The 19395-nt window shown below is 39.7% G+C and overlaps 1 protein-coding gene across 3 annotated transcripts in view; it reads right to left on the reverse strand.

The window, feature by feature from the left end:
- UTP6 (UTP6 small subunit processome component) overlaps positions 1–19395 on the reverse strand; it is a 31800-nt gene that overhangs the window by 4789 nt on the left and 7616 nt on the right. For 2 of the 3 annotated variants that reach the window (XM_039343602.1, XM_039343604.1), the window contains 12 exons: positions 19153–19200; positions 18436–18499; positions 17482–17600; positions 15872–15949; positions 13260–13341; positions 10145–10226; positions 7858–8042; positions 6106–6185; positions 4105–4182; positions 3795–3974; positions 1900–1980; positions 679–788 (listed from right to left, as the gene is read on the reverse strand). In XM_039343602.1, the coding sequence (XP_039199536.1) occupies positions 679–788; positions 1900–1980; positions 3795–3974; positions 4105–4182; positions 6106–6185; positions 7858–8042; positions 10145–10226; positions 13260–13341; positions 15872–15949; positions 17482–17600; positions 18436–18499; positions 19153–19200 (1187 nt within the window). The remainder of the gene's footprint in view (positions 1–678; positions 789–1899; positions 1981–3794; positions 3975–4104; positions 4183–6105; positions 6186–7857; positions 8043–10144; positions 10227–13259; positions 13342–15871; positions 15950–17481; positions 17601–18435; positions 18500–19152; positions 19201–19395) is intronic. The other variant, XM_039343603.1, reaches the window with a different exon arrangement.

Genomic DNA, 19395 nt, shown 5'->3' on the forward strand with positions numbered 1-19395 from the left:
GATTAGATGAGCAAAAAACTTTGGTTACAATACAGAATTAGAAAACTGGCAAAAATTATGGGAGAGAAACTATAAGTTAACAATGGCAACTTCGTATAAAGAAAATTTATATCAAATGTTTTATAGATGGCATTTGCCACCAGCAAGATTAGCAAAAATGTTTAAAAATATGTCAGATAGATGTTGGAAATATAAGCATAATCCAGGCATGTATTATCACATCTGGTGGACATGTAGCGAAGCAAAGGCCTATTGGAAAAAATATTAGGTGAACATGTTGATTTCAAACCTGAACTTTTCTTGTTAGGTATAATGTCTGACAAGATTAACAAACAAAGCCTATATTTGATTTTACACGTCATCACAGCAGCAAGAATAACTTTTGCGCAATATTGGAAAAATGAAGCACTACCACCAGAAGAAGAAATAATCAGAAAAATATTGGAATGCGCAGAGATGGATACATTAACTTTGAAATTGAACGATAAAGAAGATACAGACTAGTATCAAACTTGGGACTTATTCTACTATTGGCTAGAAGAAAGACTGAAGGATTAGGAATGGAATACTGTATGCATCAGCATTGTTGATTCCAGACGGCTCGTTGGTTGAAAAATTAACATATGCATGTAAGAGAAAATCAATCAAATCTTTAATTGAAAAAGGAGATATGCTAACCTGGTGAAGACTTGCTTTGCTTTCTTATAGCCACCGGTCCTGTGAGCCCACTCAAGGTACTTTTCTTTCAAGGCTACGGAGTCAGCAGGAAGTGTGGCAAGGAAAGATCTCTGCCGGTTAAATGGAAATGATTGTGATGTCCATTAAAGGACACAAAGCTTTTAAGCATCCACGGTGGACTTTAAAACTGAAGTCAAGAAGATAGGTTACTTTGTTCTTTGTGATAATTACCCACACCAAATTGGATCTACTGACTCAGCTGGAGCAGGGGTTTCCAACCCCCAGTCCTTGGACCGGCACCGGATGGTGGCATGCCAGAAACTGATCCACCCAAACAAGCATAGCTCCATCCACGGGATGCAGGCAGCACATGAAACCAGGCCCCCTCCGGTCCACGGAAAAACTTCTCTCCACGGAACTAGTCCCTAGTGCCCAAAGGGTTGGGGGCCACTAAGCTAGAGAATATACATCAATCTGGCAATCTCCTATTCATACAGTTCAGTAAATCTACTCTGGAGAGTCTAAAACTAGTCCTTGCTTAACAACCACTCATTCAGCGTCCTTTGGAAGTTACAATAGTGCAGAATGAGGGGAACTTACAGCAGGTCCTTGTAACTGCAGTTGTCTCCGAATCCTTGTGGTCATATGACTGAGATCCTGTTGCTAAGCAAGGCAATTGTTAAGTGACAATTGTTAATTGCCCCGTTTTACAACCTTTCTTGCCATAGTTGTTAAGTGTATTACCACAGGTGTTAAGTTCGTAAGACAATCGTGAAGTGAATCTGGCTCCCTCATTGACTATGCTTGTCAGGTTGCAAAAAGTGATCACGTGACCTCAGGACACTGCAACCATCACAGATATATGCCAGGTGCCCAGTGTCTGACGTCTGATTATCATGGGGATGCTGCGAGGGTTGTAAGGTTGAAAAACAGTCATAAGTCACTTTTTTCAGTGCTGTTATGACTTTTAACGGTCACTAAACGAATGGTTGTAAGTTAAGAACTACGTGTATACATTTTTGGCAAAATATTTGCAGAATTACAACGGCCTCATTGACTACAGATATGATATGATAGGTTTTTATCCTGCAATTTATTTATTTTTAATGCACAGGTTATCGTTAGTTCTAAAATTAATTTTTAAAATAATAGTGGAATCATTCTTACTCTTTTCCAAATTAATCTCATAGTATGATTCATTTTTAATGGAATATATGATACCTGATAGAGGGCTTCAGTCTCGGCTTTGCTACTGGCACCTTCACTCCATTCTAGCCATAAAGTCCATATTGGCAAGGTGTCCTACAAGGTGGAATAACAAAAAAACGGAAGAAAATATTGGATGTGAGTTGTATAAAATACCTGCAGGCAAATTGAAAGACACTGGAATTCCTGAAGTAGTCTAGCAGAAAATATATTGATGAAATTAAGGAGCCTCCTGTCTATAGAAAGGGACCAGACTAAGTAAGTCCTGCATTACGCAGGCAATGCAAAAAGCTTACAAAGGAAAAATAGGGGAACTCAGAAAAAAACCGAATGTCATTTTCATAGCTGCATGGTTTGCCTCTGGGATCTTTAAAATAAAAGGGGTGTGGAGAATGCAATTGCAATAGTACTGGAAGGTGTTACCACAATGGAATGCCGTATCCCTAATGTCAAGTGCTCATCGTCCTATGGACAATGGGTAAGCAAGTACTCATACAGGCCCACTAGGGATGGCCCTTTGTTACTTACTATAAGTGCAAAAAGCAGATTTAAAAAGTTCTTTCATTGCCTCTGCCAGGGGCACTGCCAATTGTCCCATTCATCCTTCCCGAGAAGAAGATAATAATAATAATGATGATGATGATGATGATAATAATAATAATAATAATGTTGGAAGGGACCTTGGAGGTCATCTAGTCCAACCCCCTGCTCAGGCAGGAAACCCTATACCAGTGGTTCTCAATCTTTTTAATGCCGCGACCCCCAACCGGTCGTAAGTCGAGGACTACTCAACTGGTGCAGCACCGTTTGCAGAATGGGACTTTTGCCGGGCTCAGCAGGGCAGAGACAGCCTGGACAATTCCTATTGGCTTTTGAAAGCCAATAGAATTAGACTCTATTCAAGAGAGTCTATTCTATTGGCTTTCAAAAGCCAATAGAATAAAAGAGAGTAGCACAGCTAAGGAAAAGGGGGAAAAAATGGCAGACTGCGTTGTTTGGCGACCCCTGTGAAATGGTTGTTCGACCCCAAATGGGGTCCCGACCCACAGGTTGAGAACCACTGCCCTATACCATTTCGGACAAATGGCTGTCCAGTCTCTTCTTAAAAACCTCCAGTGTTGGAGCATTCACCGCTTCTGGAGGCAGGTTGTTCCACTGGTTAATTGTTCTAACTGTCAGTAACTTTTTGACAGTGCCACATTGATCCCTCAAGTTGACCTTATGAATGGAGAGAGCATTTCAGATCCCTAAGCAGATCCTGCAATTGTGTTAGTTATTCTGTTTTAGGCCATACAGACAGTCCTTGTTTATTGACCACAATTGGGAGTGGCAACTCTATCACTAAGCACTGTAGTTGCTAAGGGAAACCATATGACCATAATGGCTTATGACTTTACTTCCCATTTGGAAGTGACCAATCACATTGGTCATTAAGCAAGATATCACATGATCACACCTTGCAATTTCACTTCCACATTCTCCGTTAATTTTACGGATTGGAAGCTAGTTGTGAACTGTCTGAATGGCAATCATGTGGCAGCAGGACACTAAAGATGTGTGGATTAGTTACAAAGCTTTTTTTTTTCAACTACCATATCTTTGAATAGTCACTAAATGAGGCAGTCAGTAAACAAGGATTACTTGTATACATTTTTACTTCATAGAGTGTAGTTTTTTTACACTTGCAGTTTATTAATACACGTTATTTTAGTAGCTTGTGTTGCATTTTTATTAACAAGACTCCTTGCTTTGATGGCATTCTATCTCTTCCACTTGATTTGACTTTTGCGTTGTATATTGGTAAACACTGCTGGTCAATGACTCAATAAATGTGACCATTACTAGTTTCAGATGACTCCCAGGCTCCAAGGATTCATTCGCACAACCTAAGTTCAGAAGAGAGTTCCCACCTTAGCTTTAACCACTTTGAAAGCCTCCTGGGCACAAGCAGCCACTTCATTGCTCTTCAGACTCCGCAGCAATTGCAACCTCATTTCCCACATATCCACCAATTGGCTGAAACGGTTTGTGGCTGCCACTGCCATCTCCCTGGCCTTGTCTTCGTGACCGAGTTCCATCAGGAGCTGAATCTGAAAAGATGCCACACAAAATAAGCACCGAATGGCTGCTTTCAGGAATGAACTTCTAAGCTCCAAACCCACCCTTTCCGGTTTATGCGGGTGGGAGCTTTTCAAGTGCAAGGACCACATCCTTCCTTACCCACTGTTTATAGAGAGAAGCTGGCAGCCGTTGTGAGTCATGAGCTCGGCTGAAAACACTCAGTGCCCTTTCCAGTCTCTGAAACAAGAGGGAAGGAGTAAAAAAAAAAAAAAAACTTGTACTGCTGTACAAATGAGTCTTCATAAAATATCACCGAGCTTTTGAAATCACCATCCTGAGTACTAGTGACTAAATTTTCCGGAACCATGTATAGTCAAATGATATTATTTATGGCACCAAAGGAAAAAAAGCACCGGGTTTGGGAGAATTTCAAGGACTGGACAAATGCCAACGAAAAGTTTTTAAAAATTAAGGGAAACAATCTTCCACCCACCAGGCCAATCAAATCAGTCTCCTTAGGGAACAATGAATGTTGAACTGACTTGATGGGGAAAGAAGGGGAAAATTGAAAGGATGAAAATGTGGAGATTCTGAAAACTGGCTTATCTGGCTGAAGCTCAAACCCTGTACAAGAATACCACACAATGTAAGATTTTGCCGCAGGAGCCACATAACCCACAATCTTTTATGTTGCCAAGGAAGTGCTTTTTTGCAACCCTCTGCTGTGTCTTCTCAATGCAAATTCTCTTCCTCACTGTACTGCTGCAGCCATTGCCTCCTTTCCATACTCCCTTGAACTTGAGAAGTGTAGGCGCAGTACTAGACATGAATCTTTGCCCAGATCAATAGCAATGTACACTATTTATTATTACATGTCGCCCTCAGGACTGAAAAGACTGTTCAGCCCTTCTGCCAAGCAGCCAACAACTGAATGCTTACATGTTACATCTATAATTGCATCACAAGCTGAACTAAAAATAAGAGAATCCAAGTCTACTACTTTAATATTCTATGTAGGTTTCAGTTCCACAGGGTCTCTTCTGCAGTCTTCTGTCAAAGATGCATTCTCAGATTAAAATGTAAAAGGCGAAGCCAATGTCTGGCAAAAAGGCATGGGCGCTGGCCTCACTTTTTAAAGTTCCCAGCACTTGTAAAATGTTATAATGAAACATTTAAAATATTAATTTATTTGTTTCATTTGTATCCTGCCTTTATTTTTTTATAAATATGGCAACCATACCCAATACTTCTTCCTCCTCCTATTTTCCCCAAAACAACAACTGAGAGTGAGTGACTAGGCCAGGGGTAGGCAACCTTGGCTCTTTTATGACTCGTGGACTTCAACTCCCAGAATTCCTGAGCCAGCATGGCTCAGCTTGGAAACCTCTCCCTTTCCCCTCAGCATGGCTGGCTCAGGAATTCTGGGAGTTGAAGTCCATGAGTCATAAAAGAGCCAAGGTTGCCTACCCTTGGCACTAGCCCAAAGCTGGCTTTCAGGGCTAAGGCAGGCCTTGAACTCAGTCTCCCACATTCTAGCCTGATGCCTTAACCACTAGACCAAACTGACTCTCGTTATCTCAGCTTCTCTTATCTTTATTATAATAAATATTACTGTATATCACAAAGATTCTTCACAAAAGCTTCCTATCTTTTTTTTTAAAACCCCACGTAGCCATTTATCACAAAGGACATATATCCAAAATTTTACTTCCTTTTGATTTTGGCACAAATTAGTCATTCTGCAGTCCAGCCTTAGAAATTAGGAGCCAACCAGATAAGTTCTCATGATGAGACTAGATGACTATTTAAGAAGTGAAGTACTATATTATTGAGTAATCAGAATGGGGAAGGTAGGTCAGAATATGCCTGTCCATCCTGCACAGGCATATGGCACAGGCGTCAGATGGCAATTCTGACAATGCCTCGCTAAAATCATAAGGACAGATAAACACAGGCAAACTATACAAATCGAAGCCGCACATATTCAGATCTTTGTTTACTTCACTTTCTTAATAAGCCTTAATATTCTATCCAATAAATCAATTTTCTAAAGGCTTTTTCGGGCTGCAAACTGAGGGACGTGCCAGTGACATCCCTCCATGGGAAAGCAGTATCAGTAACAGAAGAAACCTGTATTATTCCGAAGGCAAACATTTTTACCTTTTGCCTTAATTCTTCACTGTTGGTCTTCCGGTTACATCTTTCCAAGGTAAACGTGACATAACATTTCCACATTTCCTCTGCAGAATTCAAAACATTTGTTATTTCTTCTGAAAACAGAAGTCAAGTTTACTTGCATCTATTAAGCAGAGTCTAACTTCTGAGTAATAATCTCTTTCAAGTCCGCACCAGTTCTGCTGTGGCATTACCACATTAAGCCTCAAGGGGGCGCTGTGTGCTCTGCATCTTCCTCACAATTGTGTCAGCAGACAGAGCCCACTAAGCTTTGTTGTAGGAATCACATGCAGTTGACTTAGAGAGACAATATCTTGAGTATGACAAAGAAAGTGTTAAGGGCGCTAACTGGCATACCCCCCTCATGTTCCTTCTCCTTTCACTGCCAGACTACATTAGAAATGGGTGACAGAACATTTGAATTTGTGGAGTTTAGTTAAGAAAAAAGGTGGAGCCCTTTGCTAGATGGGCTCAATTAGTACAAAATTGAAATAAAGCCATTTGCAGGCTTAATGACAGGAAGAGCCAGCCTGCAAAAAATAGCCCACAGAAAGAAAAGAGGTGTGGAAAGTGTTTAGGAAGGGAGCCTCCCTAGATTTTGAAAAGTAAAAATAAAGGAGGGGAGAGGTCTTGTAGCATTCTGTTACCATAACCTTACAATAAAGGGATTGTGCTTCTTGGTCCGGACGACCTCAAAGGGCTGATGGTAGGAGATGCCAAATAAGCACTTTGTGCACAAGCACAGACATGGGTGGAAAGCGCTTATCCACAGTCCTTCTGAGATAAGTGCTAATTAGATATTGGGCACCTGCTGAAATTCCAGCTTAGTTCCCAAAGACAGTGGAGGGGAGCTGAAATCATTCTGCAGGACAGGTAGTCCTCGACTTACAACCACAACTGAGCCCAAAATTTATGTCGCTAAGTGAAACAGTCATTAAGCAAGTTTTACCCCATTGTATGTCCTTTCTTGCCACAGTGGTTAAGTAAATCGCTGCAGTTGTTAAGTTACGGTAGTAACCCAGTTGTAAAGAGAATCTGGCTGATCACATGTCGCCATGACATTGCAACCGTCATAAATATGAGTCAATTACCAAGCATCTAATATGAGTCAATTACCAAGCATCTAATATGAGTCAGTTACCAAGCATTGGCGTGCCCCAATGGTCGTAAGTGTGAAACCAGTCATAAGTTACTTTTTTCAATGCCACTGTAGCTTTGAACAGTCATTAAATAAATGGCTGTAAGTCGAGAACTACCTGTACACATTTCACACTGAAGCTAAAGGTTTGTATAATAACATCTTGCCTTAGAAAAACGCGCTCTTTCATAAAAATCTAGGAGATCAAATCAAAGTGACGAGTCATCTCAATCCTTCATCTAAATCTAGAAACTTTCTCTGTGGAAGGTTGTGGTTTTCTATATAAAAGAATGCTCATTTATTTGTCCCTGGGATCGACGGTAATAGCACTCGGCCTGACTACTGACTATTTCCGTCTGCTGCTTGTTGGAACTGAACCCCATGAACCGAACACAGATTTTCAATATTAGTTCACACAAAAATAAATAGCCACCTTTGCTATGGGAAACTTGGACAATAACCCCAAGTATATGAGACAGACTCTGGGGGCAAGTATTTGTCGTTCTCGAGTCCATAACTTCAGAATGAACTCAGAAACTCAGTTATAAGAATTAGAGGAAAACAAGCAAGTTTTAATATCCAGGGGGAAAAAATCTAACCAGTGGGAAGGTGTGTGACTGCCTCCTCAAATACAGCACAACACCGTTCTTCTTTGCAGGCAACCTCTAAAGACTTTGACTGTTTCGACTTTGGTTGTTCTGAAGAAGGCAGAGATTCCATCTCCAGTTCCCGCCGTGCCATGAAATCCCACACAAGAGGATCATTGTCATACGCTGCCTGCAAACTAAAAGAAAAGTTGCATTATGCTATTAGCTATGAGTGACTCCCTTCCTATAAAGCTCTGGCGTAATTGCGAGTGCTTTTGTTCCATAAAAGGTAAGCAACCATAATCGGGAACATTTTGCTTACGTTAATAGAACTCACACAGTGTGCACAGAAACAGGAATGCCTTCAGCCAGAAGTGTTTTAGATATTCTGAAGTACTTCAGAATGCTACCCTGTGCTCTACACAAGCCTAGCCAGGTGATCTGGGAAGGATGTGTTCCTGCTTCAGTGTTTTAAATTAGAATAATACCACTACAGAATGGTAGCAGTCCCATTTACAAGCTCACTGTGTTAAATACACATATACCTCCTAGAACAGGAATGGACAATATGTCCCCTTTAGGACCTGTGGACTTCAACTCTTGAGAATTGATGGCTGGCTCAGGAATTCTGGGAGCTGAAATCCACAGGTCGTAAAGGGGCCATAGCTGCCCACCCGTCCTAGAAAATGGGAAACTTGGCACAGGAAGAAATGGGTTAGATAACACATTTTCTTTTCCCATGCTAGAAGCTTAAAAGGAATTTGTAAACACCAGCACTAAAAAACGGTTATCTCCTACCCAAAGCCTCTACAGACACAACATAGTTATGAAGATCAAGGGCATTTTTTTAGTGCAATGGAGACGCATACCATAAATCCAAGCAGATTTATGCTTATCAGTTGTTTATACTCAATTGTACTCACAGTCTTAATCATAGCCAAGACAACAGACCTGGAATGAAAAGACTTGGGAGGCCCACGGAACTCGTTTTATAATTTTATCTACTTTCTGTCTCAGCCCAACAAATCTCACCACTGTACTGTTGTAAAAATAAACAAAGTGAGCTAAAGCACGTTGAGCTACCAGGTGAAAGTCAGGATGCCATAAAAAATAAATACAAACCGATAAAAATAGGGGGGGGGAGAGGAAACATGCTCTTTTCTGAACAGCAGCTCCTAAATTATAGTGTTTTTTTACTATTATTTTTTACGTCACATAAATCATGCAGGCACATAAGGCAAACACTCAGTGCCAAGCCAGACAATTAAGTGGGCAATTAAATATTTTGATGCAGTTGATCGTGGCCTGAATATTCTGCTGTTTGTGGATATAAATGGCAGATGCTATCCATTTTGGATAGCAAGATGGGCAGTATATATGTATATACAAAACTAAATAAAACAAACTACAGAGGGTGCTGGATACCTGTTTAAAAGCAAGGCTGTGCTAATAAATGCCTACTCTAGAAGAAATTTTTCCTTTTTACAGTAGGCTAAACCTGTCTTCGTTTCCAAAGATTGGAAAGCAGCTTACATTTAAAAAGCTGCATTAGAAAGCATTCACAATAATCAATGTCAATATTCTGATATTCACCAGAATATCAAAGGTACATAGTTAAAAACTGAGCACTATGATTGGAAACAGAAAATTTCAAAGCACACCCAGGCACTTTTAACCTATTTCCCCCAGAAGGAAACAAGGCACTGATGCTGCAGTTCTGACCTGGCTGAGCTTTCCAGATAAAAAGGGAATCTGAAAAATGACTGCAGTCTAAAGAGATGAAAATCTCTTTAGAGATTCGATAATTTTATTTTTAAATACATATTAAAAACTTATAAATTAAAAAGAGAGCCAAGATAATAATAACACTTGCATCTTTGCACTAGAGCAGGGGTTCCCAATCGGGGGTGCGAGACAATATTCCAGGGGGTGCGAAAACTTGGCTTTAGAAGTTTCAACATTATTTTTTACGTTCACATCATTCAAAATTTGTTTAAATAAGTTTATTACCTTTGTAAGGGGTGCGAGAATATATCAGAAGCGTTCTAGGGGTGCGGGGTATAGAAAAGGTTGGGAACCGCTGCACTAGAGCATCCTAGTTTAATAGAAACAGGATTTGTTTTTGCTAGAGCCAAACCAAAAATGAGACCAGTTTATGCAATTAATCTAATCCTGTCTTCTGGAATATGCTGAAATAATTCTAAACCTTAAACATGCAGAGTCTACTGGAGTAGACTAACACACAAAAGAACAATGGCTACTGAATGCTAAGATGGTGGAAAGCGCACCCAAAACTTACTTTTCAAGAATTTCTTTTTGAAGATCTTGCGTAAAATCAAAACGTTTTGCAACTGACAAAAGCAACAGTGCAAACTCAGCACCTATAATGAAGAAGGATACATTAATCGGGATACTCTAAGTATCATAATCAGAATTGCAGCTCCCCTAATTGTAACCCTTACTTCCTTTGACATTCCCAGGCTCCTTGCTCCATTTAACATAAATGGGGTGCTGGCATGTTGCAAAATAAACTCCCCGTGCTGTATTGTCAAGAAAATGTTCAGGCCCTATGATTTTTATCTAGGGCAGCAGTTTTCAACCTGTGGGTCGGGACCCCATTTGGAGTCGAACGACCATTTCACGGGGGTTGCCAAACAATGCAGTCTGCCATTTTTTCCCCCCTTTTCCTTAGCTGTGCTACTCCCTTTTTTCTATTGGCTTTTGAAAGCCAATATAATAGACTCTCTTGAATAGAGTCTAATTCTATTGGCTTTCAAAAGCCAATAGGAATTGTCCAGGCTGTCTCTGCCCTGCTGAGCCCGCCAAAAGTCCTAGTCCGCAAACGGTGCTGCACCAGTTGAGTAGTCCTCGACTTACGACCGGTCGAGTAGTCCTCGACTTACGATCAGTTGGGGGTCACGGCATTAAAAAGGTTGAGAACCACTGATCTAGGATATGTTTGCTGTGTATATTTTGCCCAGATACATTGGTATGTATCTCTTCTTTATATGTAAGTCAAGTGTTAGTAATTTGATTTTCTTTGAAATGAATTTACAATCAATCTGTATAGATGATTTAATTCTACAAAGTAATTGTGTAATTCACTTTTTAGAATTAAATCACCTTTTGAGTTTGATTGTAAATTAAAATCAATATGACTATGAAAAATACCCAACTTTAAATGATTCTTGAACATGTGGGCATTTTCTAAAATCAATTTTTTTTCAGATGTTATTGAGCATATATTTTCCCTTTAAGTATCCGTTAAATCCATTTGATCTCCATTAAAGTTTCTTCATCAAATATATTGCCTTTTTATATTTTCAATTATCCCTGGTGTCTTAAAATCATGCTTATATCTGTCCCTCTTTCTCTCTTTTCGACATTACTGGCAGCTTGTGAGTGATTCATTATTTTTGCAGAGGAAAAGGGGAAGGATGAAAGTTTTAGATGTCCTTGAATGGTAGATACTGATATGAATTTAAAAAAACAAAACAAATGGCAATGTTAAAGAAGCAATCATTTTTTATTTCTTATGTAACAAAAGGAAGGACTAGAGCAGTGTTTCTCAACCTTGACAATTTTAAGGCATGTGGACTTCAACTCCTAGAATTCCACAGCCAGCATTGCTGGCTGTGGAATTCTGGGAGTTGAAGTCCACATGCCTTAAAATTGTCAAGGTTGAGAAGCACTGGACTAGAGGATGACATGATAGCAGTGTTCCAATACTTCAGGGGCTACCACAAAGAAGAGGGGGGGTGAGCCTACTCTCCAGGACAAGAAGCAACGGATGGAAACTAATCAAGGAGAGAAGCAACCTGGAACTAAAGAGAGATTTCCTGACAGTTAGAACAATTAATCAGTGGAACTGCTTGCCTCCAGAAGTTGTGGATGTTCCAACACTAGAAGTTTTTAAGAAGAGACTGGACAACCATTTGTCTTAAATGGTATAGGGTTTCCCACCTGAGCAGGACTTGGACTAGAAGACCTCCAAGGTCCCTTCTAAATCTGTTATTCTTGAATATTCTGTTGCAATTTGTGACAACAAATATGCAAGTTATCATCTTCAGACTCTGTCTGCTCCTCCTATTCATTTTCTTAGCCAATTACTTGTCTTCAAGTCTCATCAGCGTTAGCCCCTTTGTAAGCAACCAATAACACACTCTAAAATTCCAGATATGCTTATTGACCCAAAGAACATCAAAGTATAAAAAACTGAAGCATTGTCTATCCTAAACCCATAAAAGGAAACAAGAGCAGTTTTACCCCACACTAATGTTGCATAGTGAAAAGGTATCTCCCCAATGCTTGGAAAAAATACAGGTAGTCCTCGATTTATGACAATTGAGCCCAAAATTTCTGTTGCTAAGTGAGATAGTTGTTCAATGAGCTTTGCCCCATTTTATGGCCTTTCTTTCCTCAGCTGCTAAGGTGAATCTGCAGTTAACTGCAGTTGTTAAGTTAGTAATACAGTTAAATGAATCTGGCTTCCCCATTGACTTTGCTTGTCAGAAGGTTGCAAAAGGTGATCATATGACCCTGGGACACCGTGACCATCATAAATATGAGTCAGTTGCCAAGCATCTGAATTTTAATCACATGACCATGGGCCAGGGGTAGGCAACCTTGGCTCTTTTATGACTCGTGGACTTCAGCTCCCAGAATTCCTGAGCCAGCCATGCTGAGGGGAAAGAGAGAAGTTTCCAAGCTGAGTCATGATGGCTCAGGAATTCTGGGAGTTGAAGTCCACGAGTCATAAAAGAGCCAAGGTTGCCTACCCCTGACCATGGGGAATAATGCTGCAAGGGTCGTATGAAAAATGGTCATAAGTAATTTTTTTCAGCGCTGTCGTAACTTGAACTGTCACTAAATGAACTGTTGTAAGTCGAAGACTACCTGTATTTGCTCACTTACAAATTTCTGCATTTTTAGGACTCGTAGATAACTGGCTAGCTAATTGATCTATCTCAGTTGCTGGCTGTGGAATTCTGGGAGTTGAAGTCCTCATGCCTTAAAATTGTCAAGTTTGGGAAACACTGATCTATCTAACCAACCATTCTGGGTGACCAGATTTCAATGCATCAAGGAGGCATCATTGAGCTGTTTGGTGTAGGTTAAGGCACAGAGTTAAAAACTGGGAAACTATGAGTTCCAATTAGACACGAAACCAGCTGGGTGACCTTGGCCCAGTCACTCTCTCTCAGCCTGAGGGAGAAGGCAATGGCAAACCACTTCTGAAATCTGACTAAGAAAACTGCAGGAACCAATCCAGGAAGTTGCCAGCAGTCAAAAATGACTTGAAGGTACCAAAGATTTTAAAAAATTGAGATGAGCTATATTCATTTTCAAAAGCAAAAGAAGAATGAAACAATGTACAAGTGCGTAAGATTTAAAAGTTAAGAGTAATAGGTTACCTTTGATTTTTTCAGTGGCATTTCTGTAGACAATTCTAGCCAGTTCACCATTAAGAATGTCCTCAGAAAAACTGAACTCACCCTAAAAAATCAAGAGAAAATGGCTCTTTTACGATTAACATTTTATTTCTCTTTTCTAGCATTTGGCCCAGGCTTCAGCTGCTGCAAGACTCAACAACACTTTGGAGGGCTGTAATGTTTGCACAAAACAGGGAGGCCAGATATCTCCCAATGTCAGAATAACATCACATAGGCATGTTATTTCTATGCTTCCAATATTCAAAGACTTTGTGTGCTTTACCACCATAGAACTCATAAAACCATACAAATAAAACCACAGTGATAATACAAAAAAAACCTCAACATTTTCTACAAACATGGACACAATCATCCTAGAAGTACCCACTAGTGCAAGGCAACTGTCTTCTGGAATGAGGCCAGAATGGTTGCTGGAGAAGACTATCCCAAAGGATTGGGAGGAGGGGGCACAACAAAGAAGCAGTATCTCAGGCCCCACTAACCTCTTCTTGGGTCGTGGGAATTCCAACGTTCCCATCTATGATGAGCATATACCCAGACCAGTTCTACTGGAGAAAGCAATCTTGAATGGACCTCAGACCCAAGCCATTTAGGGTTCTGTAAGTGTCAAACCCAACATTTTGGATGATGCTTATCACCCTAGTGGCAATGTCTGCAGTGGAATTTGGAAGGAACTGCTCCCATCCATCAGCAGGCCAGCCACTGCATTCGGTACCAGCTGTGGGTTCTGAGTAGACATTTTCATACTGAATGTTCTCTGTAGGTATCGTATAACACAGTGGTCCCTTCTGGAACAGAGCTCCACACAGAGCAGAGAAGCCCATGTCTGTCTCTGTTTTTATCTAGGAGTGGAGGAGGCCATCATAGAAAACAATTAACTGAGCTCAGCATTGAAGGGAATATTCCAAACTGACTGTTGAAAATTGCACAGCCATTTTCTTCATATATTTTTTAAAATAAAGGTGATTTGGCAGAATTAAACCATGATGTCAACACTGCTAACATCAGATGTTTTTGCTTTGACAACAGATGGAGATGCAGCCATTTTCTTCTTTTCACTTTTAGAGTTAGATGATGCTGGGGAGGGGGGGGATGTGCATGAGAGTTCAGCTAGACCAGGGGTAGGCAACCTTGGCTCTTTTATGACTTGTGGACTTCAACTCCCAGAATTCCTGAGCCAGCCATGCTGAGGGGAAAGGGAGAGGTTTCCAAGCTGAGCTATGCTGGCTCAGGAATTCTAGGAGTTGAAGTCCACGAGTCATAAAAGAGCCAAGGTTGCCTACCCCTGAGCTAGACATAATAATACTGAACCTAGCAGGTGAGAATCAAAGTTGTTGAAATAAGAGATGATAAGAATTGGCTCCAGCCCTTGCTTTAAACTAATTGGGGAATGTGATTTATAACTGTTAATTGGAGGAGGGAATTGTGCTTTGATCCTATGTGCTCAAGGGGGGGGGGTTCAGTTTTTGGCTTCTTATGTTAGTGCCGATGTTAAGCTTCTCGAACCGCGAAGTTCTTTGAAGAGTTTCATCTGTCGGAACCATGACACATACGTCATAATCCACAAAAGGAATAATCTTTAGTAGAAACCCTTATGGCATTTTGATCTTTCTCTCACAGACAAATTTGATTTATCATGCCTAATAAAAGGCAAATGTCAAACTGGAATCTTCAATTCCAATATTCCAGCACCTAATAAGTTCCATCTTTCAGTGAGGTTCAAATCAATGTGTTACATTCTTCTTTCCCTGATATTAGTTAGCATTGCCGTATATAGCTCAAAAATCATGTCTGGAATGATGGAGGATTACAATGTTTCCATTTGGAATTAATTGCTGGAGGCTGTTAACAAAAATGAGTATCTCTTCTTTAAACAATATCTCCAACTTAGCCCAACAACAGCATTACTACGTCTAGTTGTAAGTCGTGGTTTACCTTTCAATGAGCAACTGAAGGACAGAAGAAAGGGTTTAAAAACAAAAACAGGTCACAAAACTTCCAGGAACTTGCTAAGGGTCAGACCCACACATCTTTTACAAACAACGCAAAACATTTTTTCTCATTGGCTGCTGGTGCTTAGGCCTTGGGAAGGCCGTATTGTTTACCTGCTACAAAACCTTGATATTGGATGGATTCTAATTCAATGAAAGAAGGATCTAAAACAGATTGGGGAAAAAAAAACCCTACCTGGCACATGTTTATACAAGTTATGACCTCTAGAAGTGCACATGGAAGCACTAAAATGTGATCTCATTTGCATCCTGCCTTTTATAACAAATGCTGCCTGCTGATAAAGTCTTTTGATTTAGCAATGGAAGGACATCAAAATCAGGCAAGAGAAGAATGTGGGAGAATTTCTTCTTGGTCAGGCAATCTGCTTTGAAGCCCAGGTGTGCACAACAGATAGGGGATGTTGGATTCATTTATTAAACTATAGGGAGTGCATGAAAGCACTGCACAAATATGCAATAATTATTCTAAGCTGACCCTTGAAATCCTTCCACTTAACAATTTAAATTAAATAAGTACCATGGAGAGAAAGAAATATTTTTGATAACATAATGATTTCTTACTAAATCTATGTTCGCTTGCTCAAATTCTTTCTTCTCTTTCCTCTGCTTTTCTGCATGCATCAGCTCCATTCTAAAATACTAGGAAAGGAAAGGAAAGGAAAGGAAAGGAAAGGAAAGGAAAGGAAAGGAAAGGAAAGGAAAGGAAAGGAAAGGAAAGGAAAGGAAAGGAAAGGAAAGGAAAGGAAAGGAAGAAGAGAGAATTAATAATGTATCAAGGCATTCAACAATTATAAAGAACACAATCATAGCTTCCTGGTTAAAAAGCAGTCCTTGTTAATATTGCTGCTTAAAGCACTCTTAACTTAAATAGTTTTTGATGCAGGACATTTTTATCCTATAGCTAACCAAGTCACATCATTTAAGATTGATTTCAAGGACTCAATATTATATTTGCACCCTAACAGCATTTTCATCTCGATTAATTATGTCACTTTTATAGACTGGCTCTCTTTCTCCAACTACTGTCATTTAACCAGAAAAAGGCTTCAGAAAAAAAATAACATCGTAATTGAAAGACACATCATTGGAATTTACCACTGACAATAGCCTGCCAAATACAGAGTATATGGCATTCGAATGTTAAGAGCATGAAGACAACCTTGCAACATAACTCCAAATGCAACGGCGTCTTCTTTTGGCTGGTGGGATTTAAAAAAACTAATATTTCTTCTGCATTTCCATTAAGCAAAGAAACACACGGTGTGTTTTACAAAGCCCTCTAAAAAACATGGTTTTCTCATTTTTGGTAAAATATATTTTTCCATAAATACCTACAGCAGCTTCTAGCATTACCTAACCATTACTGAGGCAATACAATGTGTGTATCTTTATTAGTACTATGTTGAAAGAACAATGATGGGATAACTGCTGATAGGAATGGCACCAAACACCATCTGAGTGACTTTGGGCCAGACACACTCTCTCAACCCAACTCATCTCACAGACTTTTGTTGTGAGGAAAAGATGGCATGAAAATCTTTTAAAAAAATATCTACCTCTGACTTTTTCTCCTGAAACATATATGCATATAGGTAGTCTTCCTTAGCCACCATAACTGGGACTGGCAACTCTACGCTAAATGATGCGGTTGCTAAGCAGAACATCATGTGACTGTGACAGACTTCCCGTGTTACTTCTGCCGTGGTCGTTAAACAAATCATCCACAATTGTTCGAGAAACATCCCATTACCGCAACTTGTGTTTTTACTTTCACTGACTCTATGTGTTGGAAGCCATTTGTGAAACACGCAAATAGCGCTCACATGACCAAGGGACAGGTGATGGCGATAAATGCCCACCACTTGTGAAGTGCCTGAATCTTGACTGCGGGACCATGGGGACGCTGCGACGGTCATGAATGCGAAGTCATAAAGTTGCTTTTTTAGTACTGTGGTAACTTTGAACAGTGGCTAAATAGGGCAGTTAAGCAAGGTCTATCTGTACACCCAAGCATACCTTACAATCTATAACTCAAAGATAAAATTTCCCAGTGAAGATGAACAAGCCTGATGATATTTTATTCTTTGCAACAAGGAACAGATCAGCTGTATTTGTTCTATATTCTATTGCAGAAAGAGGAAGGAGGGAAGGAGGAAGAGTCACCTGCCTACCTCTTGATAAAGTTTAGGAGATTCAGGATGGAAACGCAATGCACGAAGGAACAACTGCCGAGCACTTTCTGATGACAGGCGGTCTTCCATCTCCCATTTTGCAGCCATGATCCACAAAGCTAATCAAAGAGACAGAAAAGGTTATTTAAGACAGCCAACACAGAAGGAGGCATCAAACTAGAGGTCACCTCAAAAAAAATGCTTAACTTTTGCTGTTTACAACAGCTAAGCCAGCATGGCTATAACTTGGCAATGTAGGAAAGTCAGAGGTTCCTATTCTGTGCTAGGTAATGTTACTATGATTCCTAGACAAAATGATGCATTGTATACCCAATTACATATTTCAGCATAATCTCTTTCATTTCTGTAACACCTGAAATACATTCATGTCAAACCACTTCTACAAAAGCCAGATACATGTGTGTGTGTGTGTGTGTGTGTGTAAAGCATTTAAATAAAATTAAACTATATTTTAAAAAGTACAGATGTCCTCAACTTAGCAACCATTGAAAGTTACAACGGAGCCCCCCCCCCCAAAAAAGATACTTATGATCCAGTTCCAATCCCATGATTACATGACTATAATTTACAACGGTTTTGCCAAAACTAGCGTTTACCTCCAGTTTTCAGCAAAAAAGCCCCATAATGAACAATGCATTTTGCTTAATGACCAGTGTTCATTTAACAAAACTGCTGCAAAAACACGTTATAAAATTGGGTCTAGTTCCATAATCTGCTTTATGACCATAACGACTTACAACCATAATAGGCAGGCTTCATTATGGCCATAAGCTGAGGCCTATCTGTAATTAAAACACATCAGAAAAACCTCTCACACCCCAGATGTCCTCAATTTGATCAGCCAAATTCTGTTTATATGTCCAAGGACTAGCAATTAAAAAGGTTTGTGCTTCTTGCAGGAAGAATTACAGACATGGGAGATAACCCATGTACCTGGTTTGTTGGGATGAAGGGCTAACATGGAAGAAAACACTTTACTCAGCTGTATTTTCTTGTTCTGTAATAAAACAGAAAACATAATTTTAGTTACACTTTTCAATATGAAACTAAATCACTTTCTTTGCAGAAGACTTGGATTTTCTTGATCTAACTAGAGACAGACGCAAGTCTTCAAAGGATTAAAGCATGGACTGAACTCACTATATCTACATTTCCCATAATTAAAATTGGGAATGGTTGGGAACAATTAAATAGCACTAAATTTGGAAAGGACAAGTAAAATAAATAATATCCCTAATCATCCAGAAATGTACATATTCTCTTATTTCTTGGCAGATTGTAACTTAGCTTAATTAAGAAACCATTTTTGACACTACAATTTTCATGTAGCAAAGACTCTCCAGCAATACTTTTGATGTAATTTCCAGAAGAGAAAAAGGAATACTTTAATAACAGGGTAAGTTCCACAAATGGAGTATCAAAATTAAGTATCTTGTCCTGAATGTCTATTTGGCCCACAAATTGGTTTGCTTCAGGCCCTTAAGCAATTCCTTTGAAGACCCATAGCATTTTATACTGCAAATGCTGCATTCAGCTCCACATTCCAATAAATGGAAAAGAGCACCGCTGGATTAAAAAAAAAATTAAAAGGAGGAAGCTTAGCTCAAACAATAAGCACAAACTGATTACAAGGAAATTATATCCACCCACCCATTTCTTGCAAAATGCAATATGAGACAGCCACAGCTGAAGGTCATCCTGTTGGAGTGAGACAAAGGGGAAAGGAATCAGCTGAGAACTCATGACCATTCATTCACAAAGGAAAGAGGGGAAAGGAGCAAATCAAACAAGCATTCAGAGAGGGCAACAACTTTAGAAACAGGAGATGCATATACCCATACAAGTAGTCCTCAGCTTACATCCATTTGTTCAGTGATCATTTAAAATTAACAG

Source organism: Crotalus tigris, unplaced genomic scaffold (assembly GCF_016545835.1).
Source record: "Crotalus tigris isolate CLP2741 ecotype Arizona unplaced genomic scaffold, ASM1654583v1 scf7180000017865.1625608, whole genome shotgun sequence".
Lineage (NCBI taxonomy): Eukaryota > Metazoa > Chordata > Lepidosauria > Squamata > Viperidae > Crotalus > Crotalus tigris.